Source organism: Symphalangus syndactylus, chromosome 22, assembly GCF_028878055.3.
Source record: "Symphalangus syndactylus isolate Jambi chromosome 22, NHGRI_mSymSyn1-v2.1_pri, whole genome shotgun sequence".
Taxonomy (NCBI): Eukaryota; Metazoa; Chordata; class Mammalia; order Primates; family Hylobatidae; genus Symphalangus; species Symphalangus syndactylus.
In genome coordinates, this window is record NC_072444.2 from 28,937,220 (window position 1) to 28,963,906 (window position 26,687).

Sequence of the window (26,687 nt, forward strand, 5' to 3'; positions counted from 1 at the left end):
CTTAAGGGACAAAATCCTTTTCCCAACGTCATCTGTGACACATCCTGACAGTAGGGAGCTGCTTCCAAGAAGCAATTTGAAGTGCCATTATCAGGCGGGGACAGGGGCTCTAGGGGATTTTGGGGTCAGCAGATATGAAATGAACGATTTCACAGAGCTGTCACAGAGCTGTGGTGGGAATTTCCCATGAGACCCCGCCCCCGGCTGAGTCACCGCACTCCTGTGTTTGACCTGAAGTCCTCCCGAGCTGCAGAAGCCTGAAGACCAAGGAGTGGAAAGTTCTCCGGCAGCCCTGAGATCTCAAGGTCTGTCCATTTGGGGGCGAGGTGGAGGCACTGAGAGGGGGTGAGGATGGAACTTTTGCTCCCTTTGCCCATTTCTAGACTTTTTCTCCTAATATATAATAACTTCTCTTCAATAGCCCATTAAATAAACATCAGTAACTTGGCCTGAAGAGAGTTTTTCACTCCTTAGTTTTGTTACCATACAAACTTCATATCGCAAAACATGTCTCTGTTTAAGAAAATGTGTTAGTGAGTTGAACAGGGAGGTCTTTCCACATGTTAGTAGTTAGGTGTTCAGCTAAAGGGGGAAGAGTGATTATGTGATAGCTTCTTCTTGAACTGAATTGTCTGATGCCCCTGACAGATTCTCTTTGTAAGGAGTTTATTTCAGGGGCAGTAAGTAATTGGCATTATTGCTGGATGGTACTGCAAAGTACCTATGAAAGTCCCCAAAAGTTCTGGCTATTATTATTTCCGCATTTTGGCAGAACATTATGGAAAACACACCCTCAAACTTTGGCAAAGTGGCACAAAGCTGTGTGTTTAACCACTCCTGCTTTGTCCTAGTGGTTTCTATGAATTTGCTACTTTTCCATAAAATTGCATCATTAATTGTTCCTGAAAAACCCTGAGTTATCCTCTTATAGAATTGTATAGGTAATGATTGCAATATAGATAATTTTGAAAGGAGAAACCACCTTTCCTTGGAAATGTTTACCTTTTGCAGAGTGACATTTGTGAGACCAGCTAATTTGATTAAAATTCTCTTGGAATCAGCTTTGCTAGTATCATACTTGTGCCAGATTTCATCATGGGAAACAGCTATTACAACATAGTAGCCACTCTGTTGCTGGTCCTCAATTTTGAGAGGACAAGATCATTGCAGGATCCGTGTAGTAACTGCCCGGCTGGTGAGTACCCAGTTATCATGTGCATTTGATCTACTCTGTTGGAAGTATGGTTCAGTTAGTCTAGTAGTCAGGGCTAATGAGCTCCCTTTTAAGGAAAGGAAAATGAAAATTCATTAATTTACAAATATTTATTGGATGCTACAACCTAGCTGTGTGAACACAACAAAGTCATTCAACCTCTTGTGCCTTGACTTTCTCATCTGGGGATAATAAGAGAACCTGTTTTATAGGATGGCTGGGAGGATCAAATGAAGGGCTTAGAACAGTGCATGGCACATGGCAAGACTTCAATAAATGTTAGTTTTGTGTGTAGGGCTTTGTGCTCAGACTGGGGGCATAGCAGCGAGTAAGCGGGTGGTAAAGGGCTTAACAGAGTGGGGATAGTCAGGCGTATTTAAATTTTGGTGTAGGACATTGATGTCCTCTTGGATCCAGTCATATTCATCTCCTAGATCAATCAAGATAATCATTTTGTTTTATTCAATAGATAAAGTATTTTCTTTCTGCTGAGCTGATTTATTTGTTACAATATCTGTTTTTTTGTTTGTTTTTTTTTTGTTTTTGTTTTTTTTTGTTTTGAGACAGAGTCTCACTCTGTCGCCCAGGCTGGAGTGCAGTGGCATGATCTCAGCTCACTGCAACCTTGGCCTCCCAGGTTCAAGCAATTCTCCTGCCTCAGCCTCCGGAGTAGCTGGGATTACAGGCGTGCACCACTGTGCCTGCTAATTTTTGTATTTTTAGTAGAGACAGGATTTCACCATGTTGGCCAGGCTGGTCTTGAACTCCTGACCTCAAGTGATCTGCCCGCTTCGGCCTCCCAAAGTGCTGTGATTACAGGCGTGAGCCGCTGCGCCTGGCCTGTATTTTGTTATTTCTAATTCTGTGATTACACAAAGAATAATCTTGCAAATGTATCATTTTAGGAAGTCAATCAAACTAATGTCCACCACTGTGGCATCTAGAAAACTCATCATTCTTTTATAATCTGATTTTCTTGTAAACTTCAGAATGCCTTGGGTGACGATTGCTCATTGTCAAACGTGTACCACTATTGTCTGCCTTTCTTAGGTACATTCTGTGATAATAACAGGAATCAGATTTGCAGTCCCTGTCCTCCAAATAGTTTCTCCAGCGCAGGTGGACAAAGGACCTGTGACATATGCAGGCAGTGTAAAGGTATGCGTTCAAAGATATTTTCTTCTTCTAGAAGATAGTTGGGAAGATAAGCTTTTCTTTCCCATTTACTGACTGCTCTCTTTTGAAAATCTCAAGTGTCAAAGACTGATACTTCTGCCAACCAGCAGGTCCAGGACAATAACATCCAGTGACAGCAATTATTTGTGGACTGAGCTTTCTAAATATTAGAGGAAGCATTCATTTGACAAGAGAGAAGTTTTTACTTACCAAAATGTACAAATGTCTTTATGGAGATTTAAAAGTAAACTTTAAAATCACTGGGAACACTATAAGTAGAGTGAGCATGATTTTTACTGCAGAGCATAAATTCGCTTCCTGGATTTGGAGGTCAAGTGTAATAAAATGTTGGGGGCTGGGGGGACTTTGTAGGTGTTTTCAGGACCAAGAAGGAGTGTTCCTCCACCAGCAATGCAGAGTGTGACTGCATTTCAGGATTTCACTGCCTGGGGGCAGGATGCAGCATGTGTGAACAGGATTGTAAACAAGGTCAAGAACTGACAAAAAAAGGTACGTTTGTGTTTCTTTGATCCAGTGTAGTTTTGTGATGTAGACAAACTTAGCTTAGATCTTGATCATTTGAAAATAAGCAAACAGATTTGTAGAACCTTAAAGTCACAAGGGAGTATATGATATATCATATTTTAATTAATAAAATCTTTCTGTTATTTCTTCATAAGTGGAAATAATTTTAAATCATAACATTTGTTAATTGCCAGAACCATTCTTCACAGATTTCAGACATATACAATACTTTGTGTACAATTAGAACAAAAACTAGCCATCTTAGGGTGTTGTTTCAAGAATTATTGAACAATTTGTGCAGATTGCATTATGGTAATGACTTATATTAAGTTCATCACAGGAAAGGTTACAAAATGATGAAAATGCTTCCTTTTTATTATTGCTTTCATTTTTAATACAAGGTTGTAAAGACTGTTGCTTTGGGACATTTAATGATCAGAAACGTGGCGTCTGTCGACCCTGGACAAAGTATGTATAATTTCCTTTAGTTTCTGGAATAAAGAATCTGGGTAAAATTTTTTGGAAGATAAGGAATGCTATCATTGAAGCTTTTTTGCACCCATCAAGTGTAGACAGAATGTAACGTACTAATAGGCAGCGTGGGAACACTGTGAGGTTGTAGCAACTCAATAAGCAAAGTGGGCATTTTTTCCAGAAATAGTGCCTGGAACGTCTAGATCAGAATTGCCAATGGAGGCTGGGCACGTGCAGTGGCCCACACCTATAATCCCAGCACTTTGGGAGGCTGAGACAGGAGGACTCCTTGAGCGCAGGAATTCAAAACCAGCCTGGGTGAGACCCTGTCTCTACAAAAAATCAAAAAATTAGCCAGGCATAATGGCACATGCCTATGGTCCCAGCTATAGGGAAGGCTGATGAGGCAGGAGGATCACCTGAGTCTGGGAGGTTGAGGCTGCAATGAGCTATGATCGCACCATTGCACTCCAGAGCAGAGACCCTGTCTCAAAAGAAAGGAAAAGAATTGCCAGTGGAAATTTGCCGCTGTCTGCCTCTTTGCTGTTTCCTTCTCATTCCTTTGCTGCCTCTTATCTTCTCTCATTGATCAACCCATCTCCATGTGTTCCATGCCAGCCCCTAGAACGATACAGAAGAAACTAACAGTTGCTCATTACCCTCCAAAATGTGGCACACACTTGGGCACACGAGGCCATCACAGGTGGTAAAAAGCCAATAGTATAAGAGAGAATGTGACTGTTGTTTTGTGGAACCAGAACTTACACTGTGGTCTGTGGATGGGTGCTGGTCCACAAATGGCTTGCTGTGCCCTCATCAACAGTGGTACCGGGTTAGAGAGTAAACATTTAGAAACTTTTAAGGCAAATTGGCAGAGTAATGTGGTCTGTTGACTAAGAATAAAAATTTGGGCGTTGTATTTTATATGTATTTGTTCTTTTTCCGTTTCATTTTCTTACTAGAAAATCATTTTTATTATTTTCCTTTTACATTTTTATTGTATTTCCAAAGTGTATTGGTTTGTAACAGACTGGAAAGTGACTTTTTTGAGAGAAAATAAAGTGTTTTAAAACAGGAATCATGGTATCCCTCTGCTTTTGTCATTTACAATTTATCAGCATCAGAGTGGCTGACAAATGGAAGCATGATTCACAAGAAAAGTATTGACTATTTTCTCGGACTTAGCTGAATTCTCTCTTTGGAAAGTGGCTTTTTTAAAAGGTCCATTTGTTTGTTTTGTTTGTTTGTTTGTTTTGAGATGGAGTTTCGCTCTTCTTGCCCAGGCTGGAGTGCAATGGCGCAGTCTCGCCTCACTGCAACCTCCGCCTCCTGGGTTCAAGCGATTCTCCTGCCTCGGCCTCCTGAGTAGCTGGGATTACAGGTGCACGCAACCACACCTGGCTAGTGTTTTTGTATTTTTAGTAGAGATGAGTTTTCCCATGTTAGCTAGGCTGGTCTCGCACTCCTGACCTCAAGTGATCCACTCGCCTTGGCCTCCCAAAGTGCTGGGATTACCAGAGTGAGCCACTGTGCCCGGCTGGAAAGTGGCTTTTTAAAAAAGGTCTTTCAATACAAATTTTTCAGAGTTGTTAAGTGAGTCTGCATGGAAAAATGGGTTTGAACTGGGCTCTGGAGGATGGGTGGATTTGGGGTAGGTAAAGGGACGAGGGAACGGTGTCACAACAGCAACAATGATGGCGATGATGGTGATGATGATGATGACAACTACCATTTAATTACTCAGCGTGTCAGACGTGCAAGAGTGTGTCACTGACTCTCACTCATTTGTTCTTTGAAACAGTTCTGGCAGCACATACAGATGTGCTAATTTTGCAGATAAGAAAACTGAGGCTTAGGGAGGTTTCTTTTTTCTTTTCTTTCTGAGACAGCGTCAAACTCCTGGGTTCAAGTGATCAGCCTCAAACTCCTGGGTTGAAGTGATCCTCCCACCTCAGTCTCCTGAGTAGCTGGGGCCACAGGCATGCACCATCCGTTAATTTTTGTTTGTTTGTTTTTTAATTTTTGTAGAGATGGGGTCTTGCTATGTTGCTCAGGCTGGTCTCCAGCGCCTGGTCTCAAGTGATCCTCTGGCCTCAGCCTACCAAAGTGTTGAGATTACAGGCGTGAGCCACCATGCCGGGGTTACAGAGATTTCTTGACTTGCTCAAAGTCATTCTGGAAAGCAGCAGACCCAGGGCTCAAACCCTGGTTTGCCTGATGCCAGTATTGGACCTCCTAACCTTGCTAGCCTTCATCTGTGCCGGAGATGGTCAAGTCCAATTAAGAAACTGGGGGTGAGGCCGGGCGCGGTGGCTCACGCTTGTAATCCCAGCACTTTGGGAGGCCGAGGCGGGCGGATCACGAGGTCAGGAGATCGAGACCACGGTGAAACCCCGTCTCTACTAAAAATACAAAAAAATTAGCCGGGCGTGGTGGCGGGCGCCTGTAGTCCCAGCTACTCGGAGAGGCTGAGGCAGGAGAATGGCGTGAACCCGGGAGGCGGAGCTTGCAGTGAGCCGAGATTGCGCCACTGCACTCCAGCCTGGGCGACAGAGCGAGACTCCGTCTCAAAAAAAAAAAAAAAAAAGAAACTGGGGGTGAGAGACTAACCAGGCAAGACAGCCTGAACTAAGCTGTCACTAAACAGAAGGAAGCCATGGAAAGCTGCAGGGAGCCAGATGGCCAAGTGGAAGTCTTTCAAAATATCTTTGCATCGCCTTCAAACCCAGACCCATATATCTTTTTCACTAGGCTACTTCATTGGGTGAAAAATGACAAAGTTTTAAATCAGAATCCTCTGGACCTAAGTTAATTATTTAAATTCTTTTCATTGAACTGTCTAAGCTGTTCTTTGGATGGAAAGTCTGTGCTTGTGAATGGGACGAAGGAGAGGGACGTGGTCTGTGGACCATCTCCAGCCGACCTCTCTCCAGGAGCATCCTCTGCGACCCCGCCTGCCCCTGCGAGAGAGCCAGGTAGCTGGGCTATGCCTTTACATCAAAGTGCATATCTTATGGTGATTCCAGATTGTATCTAAATCGCCCCAATATCATGATATCTCACATCAGGCACCTCCCACGTGCATTCCTTCCTGAATCCTGCCCTCAGGGACCCATCGGTTTTCTTCCCAGACATTTATTGTTCAGTCTGAGATACACATTTGTAAGCAGTGCCGGAGGACACTTCACCCAAACAGAGTCTATATCTTTATCAATGTCAAGGAAAGGGGATTATAGGGTCCCATATTTTTTCTTTTCTTTTCTTTTCTTTTTTTTTTTGGTTTTTAAGAGAGCGTCTTGCTCTGTGCCAGGCTGGAGTGCAGTGGTGCAGTCTCAGCTCACTGCAACCTCCACCTCCTGGGTTCAAGCAGTTCTCCTGCCTCAGCCTCCCAAGTAGCTGGGATTACAGGCACGCATCACCATGCCCAGCTAATTTTTGTATTTTTAGTAGAGATGGGGTTTCGCCATGCTGGCCAGGCTGGTCTTGAACTCCTGACCGCGTGATCCGCCCACCTTGGCCTCCCAAAGTGCTGGGATTACAGGTGTGAGCCACCGCGCCTGCCCAGGGTCCCATATTTTCTTGTTCTTTTTCTTTCTCTCTGTCTCTTTTTTTTTTTTCCCCCGAGAGTCCCTTGCTCTGTGCCAGGCTGGAGTGCAGTGGCTTAATATTGGCTCACTGCAACCTCCACCTCCTGTACTCAACCAATCCTCCCACCTCAGCCTCCCCAGTACCTGGGACTGTAGGCACACACCACTACACCTGGCTAATTTTTAATTTTTTTTGGTAGAGTTGAGGTCTTGCTATGTTGCTCAGGCTGCTCTCAAACTCTTGGGCTCAAGCAATCCTCCTGCCTTGGCCTCCCAAAGTGTTGGGATTATAGGTGTAAGCCGCCTGGCCCCCAGGTCCCATATTTACTATGTGCTAGAAAGGATAAACTGCTCAATTATTAAGTTTCTTTTATCTTTTTTTGCGGGGGGACAGAGTCTCTCTCTGTCATGCAGGCTGGAGTGCAATGGCGCAATCTCGGCTTACTGCAACCTCCACCTCCCAGGTTCAAGCGATTCTCCTGCCTCAGCCTCCCAAGTAGCTGGGATTATAGGCGCCCGGCACCCGCCTAATTTTTGTATTTTTAGTAGAGATGGAGTTTCTCCATGTTGGCCAGGTTGGTTTTGAACTCTTGACCTCAGGTGATCTGCCCACCTTGGCCTCCCAAAGTGCTGGGATTACAGGTGTGAGCCACCGCTCCCGGCCATTAAGTTTCTCTTTTTCTTTTCTTTTTTTGAGATGGAGTCTCACTCTGTTGCCCAAGTTGGAGTGCAGTGGCACCATCTCAGCTCACTGCGACCTCCGCCTCCCGGGTTCAAGCCATTCTCCTGCCTCATCCTCCCAAGTAGCTGGGATTACAAGTTCCTGCCACCACTATGTTGGCCAGGCTGGTCTTGAACTTCTGACTCTAAGTGATCCTCCTGCCTCGGCCTTCCAAAGTGTTGGGATTACAGGCGTGAGCCACCATGTCCGGCCTTTTAAAAAGTTTTCTAAGTTTACTCCATTAGCAGGTTGGAGATGCTCAAGGCTCTGATTCTTCTCATGCTTAGGAGTTTACCAATGTAAATATATACATGGGTGTATGAGTGTCAATACATTTCTGCATGTGTTTCTCCTTTTGCTGTGTTTTGCAGGACACTCTCCGCAGATCATCTCCTTCTTTCTTGCGCTGACGTCGACTGCGTTGCTCTTCCTGCTGTTCTTCCTCATGCTCCGTTTCTCTGTTGTTAAACGGGGCAGAAAGAAACTCCTGTATATATTCAAACAACGTAAGATTAACATAATCATATTAGAGCTCTGACAAGGCAAGGCTCTTTATAATAGAAAGGAAAATATGATTTTAAAAAAAATTCTAGAAATGAGATTCGTATAGCCCCGTGGTTATCACGCAGGGGCAATTTCGTCCCTGGGAATATTTGCAGTGTCTGGAGGCAGTTGCAGTGTTCACCACTTGGTGATGGTGGTGGTGATTAGGGGCTATTGCATCTAGTGAGTAGAGGTCAGCGATGCGGCTAAACTCCTACCATGCACGGGACAGCCTCCCAGCAAAGAATGATGCTGCCCCAAATGTCAGTAGTGCTGAGGTGGAGAAAGCTTGCATATAGAAGAGCACACCTTGGTTCTAGAAAAATGACAGATTTAAATATGCTGCAGCCTTGGATTATTGCATGTGTGTGTGTGTGTGTGCGTGTGTGTGTATGTGTGTGCGTGCATGTCTGTGCGTGTGTGTGTGTGCATGCGTGTGTGTGTGTGCGTGCATGTGTGTGTATGTGTGTGTGTGTGCATGTGGAGGACACTGGCAAAGAAGAATCAGAAAACCATGTTTCCCCTATGTCCCTCTGGTTGATAAATTGGCTTAAAATGAGTTTAGACCCATATTTGAGGAAGGCAGGGAGAACAAAGAGGGAGTTTGAAGGGGGTTTAACAAATGAATTATTACAGCACCGGTATGGATTACATGAAAAATTTCAATCATGAATTTCATTCATTCACTTGTTCAACAATTATTTCTATAAGGCACTCAGCAAGTGCCTGGCACAGAGTCAGCACGCACTAGACAAAAGCCATTGATATTTATTTGAAAAAGTATATAGATGGAAGGCAACCTGTTTTTTGTCTTCATGGAGGTTAGAATGAGACATAACAGGCTTAATAAGACTTAATAAGAGGGATATAATAAAAGGAGCTTTTTGAGAGCAAAATTTTAACCCAAAACACCATGTAAGACCAGAATGTGTCTATTTGGAGATTGTTAAAAATATATATGCAGGAACAGCATTAGTAAAGTGTTTTTTTTTCTTTTTTGAGACGGAGTTTCACTCTTGTTGCCCAGGCTGGAGTGCAATGGCGTGATCCCGGCTCACCGCAACCTCCTCCTCCCAGGTTCAAGCGATTCTCCTGCCTCAGCCTCCCAAGTAGCTGGGATTACAGGCATGCGCCACCACGCCCAGCTAATTTTGCATTTTTAGTAGAGACAGGGTTTCTCCATGTTGGTCAGGCTGGTCTTGAACTCCCGACCTCAGGTGATCCTACCGCCTTGGCCTCCCAAAGTGCTGAGATTACAGGCGTGAGCCACTGCGCTCAGCCAGTAAAGTCTTATCTAATAAATTATGCTAATTTATTTAAATGCTCTTTCTAAAGCAATATAGAACTTGTATACATTGTGACCTATACAGAAAAATGCATAAATGTAAAGTTTAACAAATCGTTGTAGACAAACATTCAAATAACTCTACCAGGGTCAAGAAGTGGAACATAACCCATTCCCGAAGCCCTTGGCATGCGCTTTCTAGATCACAGCCCTCCTTGCCCACTACTGCTAACCACATCTAGAGTTATATGGTATTAACTTCCTTTTGCTGTAGTTTTGCTACCTAACAACACAGTTTTATCGGGCTGCTTGTGAATTTCATACAAATAGAATCACACTGTGTTTTCTGTATCTTGCTTCTTCTTTCAACGTTGTATCATGAAGATTCATCCATGTTGAGTTCATCTTTAGTTGATTTCCATTGTTGCACACTCTTTTTGAATGATGACATCATTGTTCACCTATTCTAATACTGATGGACAGCGGGGTCATTTCCAGCTTGGTGTTATTACGTGCAATGACGTTTGAATATTTTTGTCCGTGTATCTCAGCACACGTAAACACGTGTTTCTGGCTTGGTTTTGTTTTTTAACCTAGAAATAACATTGCTGATCTACAAGGAACATGTGTATCTTGGTCGTGAATATGCCAAACTGTTTTCCAAAATGATTGGACCCTATTTACACTCCCCTGGCGGTAATGAGGTTCCTTTTACTCCACATCCCCTGATAACTCTTGGTATCATCAGATTATTTTTATCGATATGGTGGGTGGATAGTTGTATCTCATTGTGGTTTTAACTTACACTTCCTGGTTGCTAGTGAGGTTAGACGCCTTTTCATGTTATTTCGGCTATTTGGATTTCCTCTTTAGTGAAGGGCCTGATCAAGTCTTTTGAGTATTTTCTCATAGGATTGTCTGTCCTTTTCTTACTAACGTATAGGAAGTTTTTAGTCTGCTGTTCATGAGCTGCAAATATCTTTTCCTATTCTGTGGTTTGCTCTTTCATTCTTTTTTTGAGGTCTACACCTCCAGTTTAAACCTCTACGTTCTCACTTAAGCCTGATTTCGGTTTTGTCTTTTGTTTTTTTGAGACAGAGTGTCACTGTGTCACCCAGGCTGAAGTGCAACGGTGCGATCACAGCTCACTGTAGCCTCGAACTCCAGAGCTCAAGCAATCCTCCTGCCTCAGCCTACTAAATAGCTGGGACTATAGGTGCATACCACCACACTCAGCTAATTTTTAATTGATTTTTAATTTTTTTGAAGAGACTGGGATTCACTATGTTGTCCAGGCCAGTCTTAAACTCCTGGGCTCAAGCGATCCTCCCACCTCGGTTTCCCAAAGTGCTGGACTTAATCCTGATTTAAAGGAGTATCTCTGCAACAAAGTTCCATTCACACCCCAGACTGCAACAAAGTTCGTTATAAAATGCTTTTCAAAAGTATGTATGAGTAATTAGTGAGTTTCCATGGAACCGTAATCCATTTTTTAAAAGTTTTTAGGACACTCCCTGGTGGTCTAGTGGTTAAGATTCCGCGCTCACCATCGCGACCCGGGTTCGATTCCTGGTCAGGGAAGCCTTCCTTCTGGCTGGGCGCTGTGGCTCACGCCTGTAATCCTAGCACTCTGGGGGGCAGAGGCGGGCAGATCACCTGAGGTTAGGAGTTCAACACCAGCCTGGCCATGGTGAAACCCTGTCTCTGCTAAAAATACAAAAAATTAGCCAGGCGTGGTGGTGCGTGCCTGTAATCCCAGCTACTCAGGAGGCTGAGACAGGAGAATCGTTTGAACCTGGGAGGTGGAGGTTGCAGTGAACTGAGATCGTGCCATTGCACTCCAACCTGGGCAACAAGAGCGAAACTCCATCTCAAAAAAAAAAAAAAAAGGGTTTTAGGTCATTCAAAAGAACTTTCGATTTTGACATAATTATAGATTCACAGGAATCTGCCAAGACAGGAACATCTCTCATGCCGTTTCTGGGTTCCATCCTCCAGTACAATGGCAAAGCAGGAAATTGACATTGGCACGGTGTGCGTGTGTAGTTGTTTGTCCCTTCATCACACATGTGGAGTCGTATAACAACCAGCACAATAAAATCAGAACTATCCATCACTGCAGAGATCTCCTCCCACTATTCCTTTCTAGTCAGGTCCTCTCCCTCTCCCCACCATCCCCTGGCAACCACTTATCTGCCTTCCATCTCTATATTTTTGTTATTTAAGGAATATAGTATAAATAGGATCATACGGTATGTGTCAAGCTAAATCATAGACAGGGAGAGGCTCTCTAAAAGATTATGATATTTTTTCAGGAGTAGCATTGCAGTGGGAATACGTTGGGTGTATTCAGGGAGGTAAAGGTGACGAGAGTTTTTAAAAGAAAAAATGAGGGGCCAGGTGTAGTGGCTCATGCCTATAATCCCAGCACTTTGGGAGGCAGAGGCGGATGGATCACCTGAGGTCAGGAGTTCGAGACCAGCCTGGCCAACATGGTGAAACCCCATCTCTACTAAAAATACAAAACGTTAGCCCTGCATGGTGGCACGTGCCTGTAATCTCAGATACTTGGGAGGCTGAGGCACAAGAATTGCTTGAACCTGGGAGGCGGAGGTTGCAGTGAGCTGATATCGCGTCCTGCACTCCACTCCAGCCTGGGCGACAGCAAGACTCTGTCTCAAAAAAAAAAAAAAAAAAAAAAAAGAAAAAAAAGAAAAACTGAGGAGGGTTATGTAAGTTATTTTGAAACAATTATCCTTTGCTACAAAGATCAATACCGGCAGAAGTATTTTTTTGTGTAAGATACAGTAACCTTGGTGCAAGGTTGTGGTTTCTGCCGTCTTTTGTGATAGTTGTTTTTATCAGGCATGCATGCATAAGAAACCCCCTTCATGGCCTTCCCTGGCTCCATTTGTCAGGGTTTTGTTTTGTTTTTTGTTTTTTGTTTTTTTTTTGTTGTTGTTGTTTGTTTTTGAGACAGGATCTCCCTGTGTCGTTCAGGCTGGAGTGCAGTGGCGTGATCTCCACTCGCTGCAACCTCTGCCTTCTGGGTTCAAGCGATTTTCGTGCCTCAGCCTCCTGAGTAGCTGAGATTACAGGCAGCTGCCACCATGCCCGGCTATAGTAGAGACGGGGTTTTGCCACGTTGACTAGGCTGGTCTTGAACTCCTGGCCTCATGTGATCTGCCTGCCTTGGTCTCCCAAAGTGCTGGGATTATAGGCATGAGCCACCATGCCCGGCCCATTTGTCAGGGTTTTGACACAAGTTACTCCATTTTGATTCTGACGACTTTCACAAATGTGAACTTTTTTCAAGATTTTGCTTTTTCACTCAGCACAATGCCCTTGATATCTATCCAAGTTGCTGTGTGTTTCAATGGTTCATTCTTTTTCCTTGCTGAATAGTATTCCACGATATGCTTGTGCCACAGTTTGTTTTACTATGCACCCATTAAAAGGTATTTTGTTTGCTTCCTGTTTTGACTATTACATATAAAGCTGCGAGGAATAATTATGTACAGGTTTTTGTGGACACGTATTTTTCATCTCTACGATAAATGCTCAGGAGTACAATTGCTGGGCTATATGTTTGGTGCTTGTTTAGTTTTTAAGAAGTTGTCAAACTATTTTCCAGAGGAAGTGTATCATCTTACATTCTCAGTGGAGTTTCTCTGCATCCTTGCTCACATTTTGCATTGCCACAATTTTTATTTCAGCTGTTCTAATAGGTGTGTAGTGACATCTCATTGGGGCTTTAATTTGCATTTCCCCTATGGGTGGACATCTTTTCATGTGCTTATTTTCCATCTTTATATCTTCTTCAGTGAAGTGTTGTTCAGGTCTTTCGCCTATTTTCTAGTTGGATTATTTGTTTGTTTTACTGTTGAGATTCGAAGGTTCTTTATATTTCCCAGATAGGAGTCCTTTGGCATATATATGGTTTATAAATATTTTCTCCCAGTAAGTAGCTTGCCTTTTTATCCTCTTCACAGGCCCTTCCACAGAGAAAAGCTATTTAATTTTGATGAAGTCCAATTTATGGATTTTTTCATGTCTAAGAATTCTTCATTGAGTCCTGGGTCTCAATGATTTAGGTTTTTTTTCTTCCTCTATCTCGTATAACTTTTACAGTTTTCTATTCCATATTTAAATCTTGATTTTTTTTTTTTTTCTGAGACAGGGTCTCTGCTTTGTCACCCAGGCTGGAGTGCAGTGGTGTGATCACGGCTTACTGCAGCCTCCACCTCCTGGGCTCAAGTGATCCTCCCTCCTTGGCATCCCAAGTAGCTGGGACTGCAGGAGTGTGCCAGCACTTGCCTCGGACCTATTGGTCTGAACAAAGCGGGGCGGAAGCGGGAATGAAAGACAAGAAACAAAAGAGTATATTTGGAAGAAGGGGTCAGGGGGCACCTTGCCTCTGGTGGACGAGGGCCCTGAGCTTTACACAGCCCTCCGTATTTATTAGGCAAAAGAGATAGTGAGAAAGCGGGGATGGTTGTCGGGTAATTGTCAGTTAGCCGTTTGGTGTTTGGTTCACAGCAGGCTTGTGAGACTGCATCCTTTGAACAATAGGTGCTAGATTTCTTAATAGATAACTTCCAGAGCCAGGGAGTAGTGTCCCTCAGCAAACCTTTTGGTGGCAGGGCAGTGTGAGTTTGCTCACATCTCGCATTCATGATAAACACTTTGCTGTATGATCATATAGCCTCCAGCGGAATGTTGAGTTGGTCACGTCTCACGGGCTTTGGCTCCCTGCATGCCTGGGTAATTTTTTTTTTAATTTTGAGACAGAGTCTCACCATGTTGCCCTGGCTGGTCTTGAACTCCTGGCCTGAAACAATCCTCCTGCCTTGGCCTCCCAAAGTGCTGGGATTACAGGTGTGAGCCACTGTGCCCAGCCTTGATTCGTTTTAAGTTTTTCATATAAGATGTGAGAGGTTTTAGCCAAGTTTTTGTTGTTGTTGTTGTTGGCCTATGGACGTCTAATTGCTCTAGCACCACTAGTGGAAAACATTAGTCATCCGTCATTGCATCTTTGTCAAAAGTCAGTTGTCTGCAATTACGTGGGGCTATCTGGTTTCCCTCTTCTGTTCCATTGATCCATGTGTTTCTTCGTCTGCCGATACCACACAGCCTTGATTACTGTAGTTATACATAAATACTGAAGTTGGGTAGAGGGTGGTAGTCTCTCCCACTTTATTATTTCATTTCAAAATTGTTTTATCAATTCTAGTTCCTTTGCATTTCCACATACACTTTAGGATAATATCTATATCTACAAAAAGATAAAGATAATATCTATATTTACAAAAAATCCTGATTACAATTGTGTTAAATCTGCATATCAGTTTGGGGCAAATTGACATCTTTACTATGTGAAGTACAGTCATGTATCACTTAATGACAGGGGTACTTCTGAGAAATGTGGTGTTAGGTGATTTCGTTGTGGTGTGAACATCATAGAGGGCATTTATGCAAACCTAGATGGTACAGCCTACTATACACCTAGGCTGGATGGTATAGCCTATCGCTCCTATGCTACAAACCTGTAGGGCATGTGACTGTACCGAATACCATAGGCAACTGTAACATAATGGTATTTGTGTAGCTAAACATATCTAAACATAGAAGAGGTACCGTGAAAATAATATGATTTTTGCCAGGCACAGTGGCTCATGTCTGTAATCCCAACACTTTGGGAGACCAAGGTGGGCAGATCACCTGAGGTCAGGAGTTCGAGACTAGCCTGGCCAACATGGTGAAACCCCGTTTCTACTAAAAATACAAAAATTAGACGGGTGTGGTGGCACGTGCCTATAATTCCAGCTACTCGGGAGGCTGAGGTGGGAGAATCCCTTGAACCTGATAGGCAGAGGTTACAGTGAGCCGTGGTCACACCACTGCACTCCTGGCTGGGCAACAGAGCGAGACTCCATTAGAAACCGGGCCACAGAGCAGAAGGAGAGTGGTGGGCAAGCACGTGGAACTTCCTCTGTATTTATAGCCGCTCCCCATTACTTGTATTACCGCCTTATCTCCGCCTCCCGTCAGATCAGCAGCGGCATTAGATTCTCATAGGAGCATGAATCCTATTGTGAACTGCACATGTGAGGGATCCAGGTTGCACACTGCTTATGAGAATCTAGTGCCTGATGATCTGTCACTGTTTCCCATCACCCCCAGATGGGACTGTCTAGTTGTAGGAAAACAAGCTCAGGGCTCCCACTGATTCTACATTACAGGGAGTTGTATAATTATTTCATTATATATTACAATGTAATAATAATAGAAATAAAGTGCACAATAAGTAATGCGCTTGAATCATCCTGAAACAATCCCCCCACCCACCCAGTCCATGGAAAAATTGTCTTCCACAAAACTGGTCCCTCTTGCCAAAAAGGTTGGGGACCTTTGCTGTATATCACTGTAGTCTTATAAACACTGTACACTTAAGCTAATCTAAATTTATTTAAAATGTTTTCTTTCTTCAATAATAAATTAACCTTAGCTTACTGTAACCTTTTACTTCATAAACTTTAATTTTTTTTTTTTTTTTTTTTTTTTGAGGCAGGGTCTGCTGCCCAGCCTGGAATGCAGTGGTGAGATCTTGGCTCACTGCAGCCTCCACCTCCCAGGTTCAAGTGATTCTCCTGCCTCAGCCCCCCAAGTAGCTGGGACTACAGGCAGCTGCCACCACGCTTGGCTAATTTTTGTATTAGAGATGGGGTTTCACCATGTTGGCTAGGCTGGTCTCGAACTCCTGAGCTGTGGTAATCTGCCCACCTTGGCCTCTCAAAGTGCTGGGATTACAGGCATGAGCCACCGCACCCTGCCTATAAATTTAAAAAAATTTTTTTTAACTTTTTGACTCTTTTGTAATAACACTTAGCTTAAAACACAAGCACATTGTACAGCTGTACAAAAATATTTTCTCTATTTCCTTATTCTATAAGCTTTTATCTATTTAAAAATTTTTAAATTGCTTTTTACTTTTTAAACTTTTTTGTGAAAAACTAAGACACAAACACACATATTAGCCTAGACCCACACAGAGTTGGTGTCTGCCACCTCCACATCTTGTCCCACTGGAAGATCTTTGGGGCAAAAACATGCATGTAGCTGTCATCTCCTATGAGAACAAAGTCTTCTTCTGGAATACCTCCCAAAGGACCTGCTTGAGGCTGTTTTACAATTAACTGGCTTTTGTTTGTTTGTTTGTTTGTTTTTTGTTTGAGAGGAGTCTTGCTCTGTCTCCCAGGCTGGAGTGCAATGGGGTGGTCTCAGCTCACTGCAACCTCTGCCTCCCGGGTTCAGGGGATTCTCCTGTCTCAGCCTCCCGAGTAGCTGGGATTACAGGTGCATGCTGCCATGCCTGGCTAATTTTTTGTACTTTAGTAGAGATGGGGTTTCACCATGTTGCCCAGGCTAGTCTCAAACTCCTGAGCTCAGGCAATCCACCTGCCTTAGCCTCCCAAAGTGCTGGGATTACAAGTGTGAGCCACCATGCCCGGCCTTAACTGATTAAGGCCATATATTCCATATATATATATATATATATGGAATATACTCTAAAATAACTATCAAAAGTATGGTATAGTAAGTCCATAAACTACTAATATAGTCATTTATTGTCATTTTCAAGTATTATGTGCTGTACATAATTGCATATGCTACACTTTATATAACTGGCAGCTCAGTAGGTTTTTTACATCAGTACCACCACAAACGTGAGCAATGGGCTGTGCTGCAATGTTATGATGGTTGGACATCACGAGGCAACAGGAACCTTTCAGCTCCACTATAATCTTGTGGGACCACAATCATATATGCAGTCTGTTTTTGACCAAAACATCATTATACGCTGTATGACTGTATTCCAGTGCAGGAACATAGTATGTCTCTTCATTTATACATTTAAAATTTTATTTCACCAGCATTTTGTAGTTTTCACTATACAAGTTCTGTATGTGTTTTGTTAGATTTAGGCCTAAGTAAAAGAAAAAAAAAATTTAGAGGACAGCGTGTCTTGCTTGCTCTATTACCCAGATGGGAGTGCAGTGGCATGATCACGGCTCAATGCAGCCTCAACCTCCTGGGCTCAAGTGATCCTCCCACCTCAGCCTCCAGAGTAGCTGAGACCACAGGCATGTGCCACCACCCCTGGCTAATTTTTAAATGTTTTGTAGAGACAGGGTCTTGCTGTGTTACCCAAGCTGGTCTAGAACTCCTGGACTCAAGCAATCTTCCTGCCTTGGCACCCATAGTACTGGGATTCCAGGCATGGGCCCCCATGCCCAGTTTCTGGATCTAATTTAGATCTTGTATTTTCTCAGGGTTCCTCTGACATCACCCTAGGGAAGGAAGGAGGATGGGCAGCTCGTCACAGCCAGGCAGGGGTGGAGGAAGTTTGGGTTCTGTGCTATACCTCCTGGAGGGTGAGGGTCCCCTTTTCACTGCTAGACACTTGGGAGTTGCGGCTCCCACTAGGCCTCCTCTGACACAACCCCAGGAGGGAGGGGGAGATGAGCCTTAATCCACTGTAAGGGAGGAAGTCCAGGCTCTCTACTCAGTCTTTCCTGATGGGCTTGCAGATGGAACCACGGTGTTTTTTGTGGTGTTTTGTTAGAATTGAGTGGTTATTGCCTAGAAGTTTTTGGGCCGGGTGTGTTGGCTCATGCCTATAATCCCAGCACTTTGGGAAGCCGAGGTGGGCGGATCATAAGGTCAGGAGTTCGAGACCAGCCTGGCCAATATGGTGAAACCCCATCTCTACTAAAAATACAAAAATTAGCCGGGTGTGGTGGTGGGCACCTGTAGTCCCAGCTACTCAGGAGACTGAGGCAAGAGAATCGCTTGAACCCGAGAGGCGGAGGTTGCAGTGAGCCGAGATCACGCCATTGCACTCTAGCCTGGGCAACAGAGTGAGACTCCATCTCAAAAAAAAAAGAAAAAAAAAGAAGTTTTTAGTCTTGCTATGCTGCCCCTTTCCTAGTCTCATAACTAGAGACTACAAGCTCTTCTTAGTTTTTCGTGTGTTTTTTTGAGATGGAGGTTATTTTTTAAAGCAACAAGCATATGAAATTGGGGTAGGACTTTTTGCCTTGCCAGTCTGTAAATAAATATCTGCTTAGGATTGAAAATTGCTGAGTAGTAACACAAATACTTCACTAACATGTAAAAGAAAGCCTGGCAGCTCACGCACAGATCAGTTCTTGGTTCCTAACAGATGGAAGTAGTGGGGATGCCTTCACATTCTTGGAGTCATAACATTGCGTTCCAAAGAAACCATTGGATCTCGAATCTCAGTAACCCTCAAGACGAAAATAAATGCTGCTGAATTGAAACTAGAGCTATGATTGAGATATGGCTAATATTTTATGCTTTAGTGATTCATGCTTAAGACTTCTTTTTTAGCTAATGTAGAAAATAAAGAAAACAGTTCTTAAAGACCAATACGAATATTTGGTAAAAGGAAACAAATTTCAAATAATCTCTAGAGGAAGTTCATCCTTGCTGTTACCTCTCTTGTGGATAAGTTTGTTAAAATTATTATTACTATTATTATTATTTTTATTTTTAGATGGAGTCTCACTCTGTCACCCAGGCTGGAGTGTAGTGGCGCAATCTCAGCTCACTGAAACCTCCACCTCCCGGGTTCAAGCGATTCTCTGCCTCAGCCTCCCGAGTAGCTGAGATTACAGGCACCCACCACCACACCCAGCTAATTTTTTTGGTATTTTTAGTAGAGATGGGGTTTCACCATCTTGGCCAGGCTGGTCTTGAACTCCTGACCTTGTGATCCACCTGCCTCAGCCTCCCAAAGTGCTGGGATTACAGGCATGAGCCACTGCGTCTGGCCTTTTTTTTTCTTTTTCTTTTTTTCTTTTTTTTTTTGAGACAGAGTTTCACTGTTGTCACCCAGGCTGGAGTGCAATGGCACCATCTTGACTCACTGCAACCTCTGTCTCCTGGGTTCAAGCAATTCTCCTGCCTCAGCCTCCCGAGTAGCTGGGATTACAGGCACCTGCCACCACATCCGCCTAATTTTTGTATTTTTAGTAGAGATGGGGTTTTGCTGTGTTGGCCAGGCTGGTCTCGAGCTCCTAACCTCAAGTAATCTGCCCACCTTGGCCTTCCAGGGTACTGGGGTTAGAGGCATGAGCCACCATGCCTGGCTGAGTTTGTTAAAATTAAAGGGGAGAATGTTTGCTGCTTAGAGATGTTCTGCAGCTATAATTTATGGAAAATAAGTGTTAAATGATTCAAATAGATGACAACAATATGTATCTTAAAAATTTTTTTTTAGCATTTATGACACCAGTACAAACTACTCAAGAGGAAGATGGCTGTAGCTGCCGATTTCCAGAAGAAGAAGAAGGAGGATGTGAACTGTGAAATGGAAGTCAATAGGGCTGTTGGGACTTTCTTGAAAAGAAGCAAGGAAATATGAGTCATCCGCTATCACAGCTTTCAAAATCAAGAACACCATCCTACATAATACCCAGGATTCCCCCAACACACATTCTTTTCTAAATGCCAATGAGTTGGCCTTTAAAAATGCACCACTTTTTTTTTTTTTTTTTTTGACAGGCTCTCACTCTGTCACCCAGGCTGGAGTGCAGTGGCATCATCATGGCTCTCTGCAGCCTCGACCTCTGGGAGCTCAAGTGATCCTCCCGCCTCAGTCTCCTGAGTAGCTGGAACTACAAGGAAGAGCCACCACACCTGACTAACTTTTTTGTTTTTTGTTTTTTGTTTGGTAGAGATGGCATTTCATCATGTTGTCCAGGCTGGTCTCAAACTCCTAGGCTCACTTTGGCCTCCCAAAGTGCTGGGATTACAGACATGAGCTGCCATGCCCGGCCAAAATAATGCACCACTTTTAACAGAACAGACAGATGAGGACAGAGCTGGTGATAAAAAAAAAAAAAGCATTTTCTAGATACCACTTAACAGGCTTGAGCTAGTTTTTTTGAAATCCAAAGAAAATTATAGTTTAAATTCAATTACATAGTCCACTGGTCCAACTACAATTATAATCCAAATCAATGCAGGTTTGTTTTTTGGTGCTAATATGACATATGACAATAAGCCACGAGGTGCAGTGAGTACCCGATGAAAGTTTCCGTGGGTTCTGTCAGGTAACACGACATGCTCCACCGTCAGGGGGATTATGAGCAGAGTGCCTGAGTTTAGGGTCAAGGGCAAAAAACCTCAGGCCTGGAGGAAGTTTTGGAAAGAGTTCAAGTGTCTGCGTATCTTATGGTCTTCTCCATCCTCACACCTTCTGCCTTTGTCCTGCTCCCTTTTCAGCCAGGTTACATTCTAAAAATTCTTAACTTTTAACACAATATTTTATACAAAAGCCAATAAATGAACTGCATATGATAGGTATGAAGTACAGTGAGAAAATGAACACCTGTGAGCTCATTGTCCTACCACAGCACTAGAGTGGGGGCCGCCAAACTCCCATGGCCAAACCTGGTGCACCATTTGCCTTTGTTTGTTTATTTGTTTGCTTGAGACAGAGTCTTGCTATGTTCCCCAGGCTGGAATGGAGTGGCTATTCACAGGCACAATCACAGAACACTTTGGCCTTAAACTCCTGGGCTCAAGTGATCCACCCGCCTCAGTCCCCCAGGTAGCTGGGATTACAGGTGCAAACCTGGCATGCCTGCCATTGTTTGGCTTATGATCTAAGGATAGCTTTTTAAATTTTATTTATTTTATTTTTTTTTTGAGACAGGGTCTCACTCTGTCGCCCAGGCTGGAGGGCAGTGGTGCTATCTTAGCTCACTGCAAACTCTGCCTCCCGGTTCAAGCAATTCTCATGCTTCAGCTTCCAGAGTAGCTGGGATTACAGGTGCGCACCACTGCACCTGACTAATTTTTATATTTTTAGTAGAGACGGGGTTTCACCATGTTGGTCAGGCTGATCTTGAACTCCTGGCCTCAAGTGATCCACCCACCTCGGCCTCCCACAGTGCTGGGATTACAGGCATGACCCACTGGGCCCAGCCAGCTTTGACATTTTTAAATGATTTAAAAGTAATCAAAAGAAGAATAACAGCTTATGGCACATAAAATTATATAAAACTGAAATTGCAGAGTCAATAGGTAAAGTTCTACTGGAACACAGCCACACACATTTATTTATGTACTAAGACTGGCTTTGCACTACAAAAGCAGTGTTGAGTAGGTGTGACAGAGACTCCATAGACCACAAATCCTAGAATATTTAATATCTGAACACTTACAGGGTCAAAGTCAAGGTCAGAGCTGCCATCCACGTGCTGCTTTCTCCCCTCATCTTCTGCCAATCCCCAGGCAGCCTCTCTTAAGAATTTTGAGTCTGTCTTTCCCTTGCTTAAAAAAATAATTTATCATATAATTATGTATCCTAAAACTATGTTATTTAGTTTTGCTTGTTTTTGAGCTTTATGAAAATTGTATTGGGCTGTATGGAGACTTCTGTGACTTGCCTGAATCACTCAAAATTATATTTATAAGACTCACTGTGGCCAGGCATGGTGGCTCACGCCTGTAATCCCAGCACTTTGGGAGGCTGAGCCAGGTGGATCACCTAAGGTCAGGAGTTCGAGACAAGACTGGCCAACATGGTGAAACTCCGTCTCTACAAAAAATACAAAAATTAGGTGTTGTGGTGTGTGCCTGTAATCCCAGCTACTCAGGAGGATGAGGCAGGAGAATGGCTTGAATCAGAGAGGCAAAGGTTGCAGTGAGCCGATATCACACCACTGCACTCCAGCCTGGGCGACAAGAACAAGACTGTCTCAAAAAAAAAAGACTCGTGTTGTCGTGTGTAGCTTTAGTGCATTTGTCTTGACTCTGCTGGAAATATGCCATTATTTATAGATCCATCCTCTACCAAGAGACGTTAGGTTTTGCCAGGTGTTTCACAATCATGGGCAATGTTGTCATAGATGTTATTTTATGTATCTCCTCTGCAGAAGTGTCTCCAGGGAAAGTTTCTAAAAGTGGAACTGCTGGGTCTTAGGGCATGTGATGCTCAACTTTATGAGCTGGTGCCTACATCAGTTAGGACGTGCTAAGTTATGCAGAAATAACAAATAATTCCCCAACTCTTAATGGATTACAACAAAACAAGAAAGGTGTATTTTTTTCTTTTCTTTTCTTTTTTTTTTTTTTGAGACAGTGTCTCACTCTGTCTCCCAGGCTGGAGTACAGTGGTACAATCTTGGCTCACTGCAACCTCCACCTCCCAGGTTCAAATGATCTCCCTGCCTCAGCCTTCTGAGTAGCTGGGACTACAGGTATGTGCCACCACGCCTGGCTAATTTTTGTATTTTTAGTAGAGACGGGGTTTCACCATGTTGTCCAGGCTGGTCTCGAACTCCTGACCTCAGGTGATCTGCCTACCTCGGCCTCCCAAAGTGCTAGGATTACAGGCATGAGCCACCATGCCTGGCCATTTCTTACACTTTTGTATGACATGCCTATTGCAAGCTTGCGTGCCTCTGTCCCATGTTATTTTACTCTGGGATTTAGGTGAAGGGAGCAGCTTCTATTTGGAACATTGGGCATTGCATGGCAAATGGATATCTGTCACTTCTGCTCCTATTTAGTTGGTTCTACTGTAACCTTTAGAGCAAATCATGCAGCCAAGCCAGGCATCCATAGGGCAGAAAAGTATAATCTTTAAATAGGGGGGAAGAGAAAATATTTCTGAACAATAGTCTACTGCAGTGCCAAATTGCTTTTCAAAGTGGCTGTCCTAATGTACTCCCGTCAGTCATATAAGTGTCATGTAAGTATCCCATTGATCCACATCCTTGCTACCCTCTGGTACTATCAGGTGCCCTTAATTTTGCCAAGCCAGTGGGTATAAAATGAGATCTCACTGTGGTCTTAGTTTGCATTTGTTTGGTTACTGATGAGCACCTTGTCACATATTTATATACCATTTGTGTTTATTTTTTAAAATAAAATGCTTGCTCATGCTTTTTTGCCCATTTGCAGAAAAACTTGGGGCTGGGTGCAGTGGCTCATGCCTGTAGTCCCAGCTCTTTGGGAGGCCAAAGTGGGCAGATCGCTTGAGCCCAGGAGTTCAAGACCAGCCTTGGCAACATGGCGAAACCCTGTCTTTACAAAAAATACAAAAATTAGCTAGGCGTGGTGGTGTGCACCTGAAGTCCCAGCTACTCAGGAGGCTCGCTTTGAGCCTGGGAGGCAGAGGTTGCAGTGAGCTGGGACCGCATCACTACACTTCAGCCTGGGCAACAGAGAAAACCCTTTTCTCAGAAACAAACCCAAACGTGGTTGTTTGTCCTGATTCCTGAAAGGTCTTTGTGTATTCTAGATAATAATCTTTGGTCAGTTATATGTGTTAAAAAATATCTTCTTTGTGGCCAGGCACAGTGGCTTACGCCTGTAATCCCAGCACTTTGCGGGGCTGAGGTGGGTGGATCATCTGAGGTCAGGAGTTCAAGACCAGCCTGGCCAACACGGTGAAACCCCATCTCTACTAAACATATACAAAAATTAGCCGGGTGTGGTGGCGGGTGCCTGTAACCCCAGCTGCTCCAGAGGCTGTGGCAGAAGAATCGCTTGAACCCAGGAGGCAGAGGTTGCAGCGAGCCAAGATCGTGCCATTGCACTCCAGACTGGGTGACAAGAGTGAAATTCTGTCTCAAAAAAAAAAAAAAAAATATATATATATATATATATATGTCCTTTGTAATTTATTTTTCCCTTTTTAAAATTTTTTATAAAATTCTTTTTTATTTTTATTTTTAGCAGAGGTGAGGTTTCACTATGTTGCCCAGGCTGGTCTTGAACTCCTGAGCTCAAGTGATCCTCCCACCTCAGCCTTCTAAAGTGCTGGAATTGCAGACATGAGCCACCGCGCCTCTCCTGTTTTTCTCTAATTAATGGTGTCTTTCTTTGTCTTTCTGGTAATAAGCAAAAAGTTCTTCATTTGATTTGGTTAAATTTATAACTGTTTTCTCATATGGTTAATATTTTTTCTTGCCTGGCTAAAGAAATCCTTTTCTGCTCAATACTATAAAGAGGTTTGCTCACATTTTATTCCAAAAGTTTTAAGTTCTGTCTTTCATCTTTAACGTATCAGGAATTGGCTCTCGTGCCTGTTGGGAGGTAGTGATCCGATTCCATGTTTCGCATGTAGGTAACCACTAGTCCCTGCGCCATGTATTCAATACTTCATCTTTTTCCTGCGGGTCTGCCATCTCATCTACCATCCATCAAGTTTCCATACGGCCATGGGTCTGCTTCTGGGCTCCCTGTTCTGTTCCATTGTCAATTTGTCTATCCTGTGCCAATATCACACTGTGTTTATTACAATAGCTTTGTAACAGCTCTTGATATCTGGTAGGACATCTCCCTCCACCTTCTTTTTCTACTTCAGAAATGTCTTAGCTAGGCCAGGCACGGTGGCTCACGCCTGTAATCCCAGCACTTTGGGAGGCCGACACGGGTGGATCACCTGAGGTCAGGAGTTTGAGACCAGCCTGGCCAGCATGGTGAAAACCCATCTCTACTAAAAAATACAAAAATTAGCCAAGCATGGTGGCATGTGCCTATAATCCCAGCTATTTGGGAGGCTGAGGCAGGAGAATTGCTTGAACCCGGGGGGCGGAGGTTGCAGTGAGCCGAGATCGTACCATTGCACTCTAGCCTGGTTGACAGAGCGAAACTCTGTCTCAGGAAAAAAAAAAAAGAGATGTCTTGGTTATTCTTGGTTCTTTATTCTTCAATATAAATTTTAGAAGCTGAATTTGAAAAGATTTGGATTGGAATTTCATTAAATCGACAGGTCAATTTAGGGAGAGTTGACAATTTTACAGAATTGAGTCATCTGGTGTTCCAATAAGAATAAGAGAACAATTATTGGCTGTACAATTCTTGCCAAATAGTAGGCAAAGCAAAGCTTAGGAAGTATACTGGTGCCATTTCAGGAGCAAGCTAGGTGCGAATACTTTTGTCTTTCCGAATCATGACGCTGTAAGTTCTAAAGTGATTTCTCCTCTTGGCTTTGGACACATGGCGTTTAATTACCTGCTGTTCACTATCCACAAACAGAAAGAGACTGGTCATGCCCCACAGGGTTAGGGTATCCAAGATAACCGAGGGAGGCTCTCATGTGTCCTAGATTACAAACCGAAAATCCACAGTTTATTCTGCGAATAAAGGAGGCTGTGTTTATGATACAGACTGTGATATTTTTATCATAGCCTATTCTGGTATCACGTGCAAAAGCTATAAATGAAAAACACAGGAACTTGGCATGTGAGTCATTGCTCCCCCTAAATGACAATTAATAAGGAAGGAACACTGAGACAGAATAAAATGATCCCCTTCTGGGTTTAATTTAGAAAGTTCCATAATTAGGTTTAATAGAAATAATGTAAATTTCTATGATTAAAAATAAATTAGCATATTTAGGGATATACAAATTATAAATCATTATCTAAATGCTAAAAACAAGCTTAAGTTTTTTTCAGAAGAAAGTTTTGATTTTTTTTCTTTAATGGAATATATTACTCTGATGGAAAATTTTGATGTGAGGGGAGGATGACTACTAAAGTGGGCGTCTTCCCTCACAGGAAGATGTTTCCGTCTGTGGGTGAAAGGTGCCCACCGCAGCCAGGGCAGGTTATGTGTGCCCTGTGTGTGGTAGGACTTGGAGAATGATCTTTATCAACGTTTTTATTTAAAGGACTGTCTAATAAAACACAAAACTATGATGATCACAGAAAAAAAAAATAAGAAAAAAAGACCTTATTTTAAAAAGCTTTTTATAACTATTGCAACATCAAATCATAAAGGCTATTCATGAAATAAGGTGCCATTCTTTGTGAACAATGGAATCTTAGGCTTTTAGTGCCGAAGGATGCTAAAGATTTCCAGTATGAGATTCCTTTTGCTTCCAACAATTGACTTATTAGTCAGATAAAAATGAATGCTGTTGATCGGGTGCAGTGGCTCACGCCTGTAATCCCAGCACTTGGGGAGACCAAGGGGGGTGGATCACCAGAGGTCAGGAGTTCAAGACCAGCCTGACCAATATGGTGAAACCCCATTTCTACTAAATGATACAAAAATTAGCCAGGCGTGGTGGCATGCACCTGTAATCCCAGCTACTTGGGAGGCTGAGGCAGG

The 26,687-nt window shown here is 43.3% G+C and overlaps 1 protein-coding gene across 3 annotated transcripts in view; it reads left to right on the forward strand.

Annotated features, from left to right (window-relative positions):
• TNFRSF9 (TNF receptor superfamily member 9) overlaps positions 1 to 20,940 on the forward strand; it is a 33,095-nt gene extending 12,155 nt beyond the window's left edge. For 2 of the 3 annotated variants that reach the window (XM_063631996.1, XM_055261768.2), the window contains exons 2-9: positions 156 to 305; positions 1,012 to 1,195; positions 2,264 to 2,371; positions 2,762 to 2,899; positions 3,316 to 3,382; positions 6,233 to 6,363; positions 8,068 to 8,202; positions 19,831 to 20,940. In XM_063631996.1, coding sequence (XP_063488066.1) covers positions 1,096 to 1,195; positions 2,264 to 2,371; positions 2,762 to 2,899; positions 3,316 to 3,382; positions 6,233 to 6,363; positions 8,068 to 8,202; positions 19,831 to 19,919 — 768 coding nt within the window. In that variant the 5' untranslated portion in view covers positions 156 to 305; positions 1,012 to 1,095 and the 3' untranslated portion in view covers positions 19,920 to 20,940. Of the gene's footprint in view, positions 1 to 155; positions 306 to 1,011; positions 1,196 to 2,263; positions 2,372 to 2,761; positions 2,900 to 3,315; positions 3,383 to 6,232; positions 6,364 to 8,067; positions 8,203 to 19,830 lie in introns of those variants that run through there. The other variant, XM_055261770.2, reaches the window with a different exon arrangement.
• Positions 20,941 to 26,687: the final 5,747 nt, after the last annotated feature.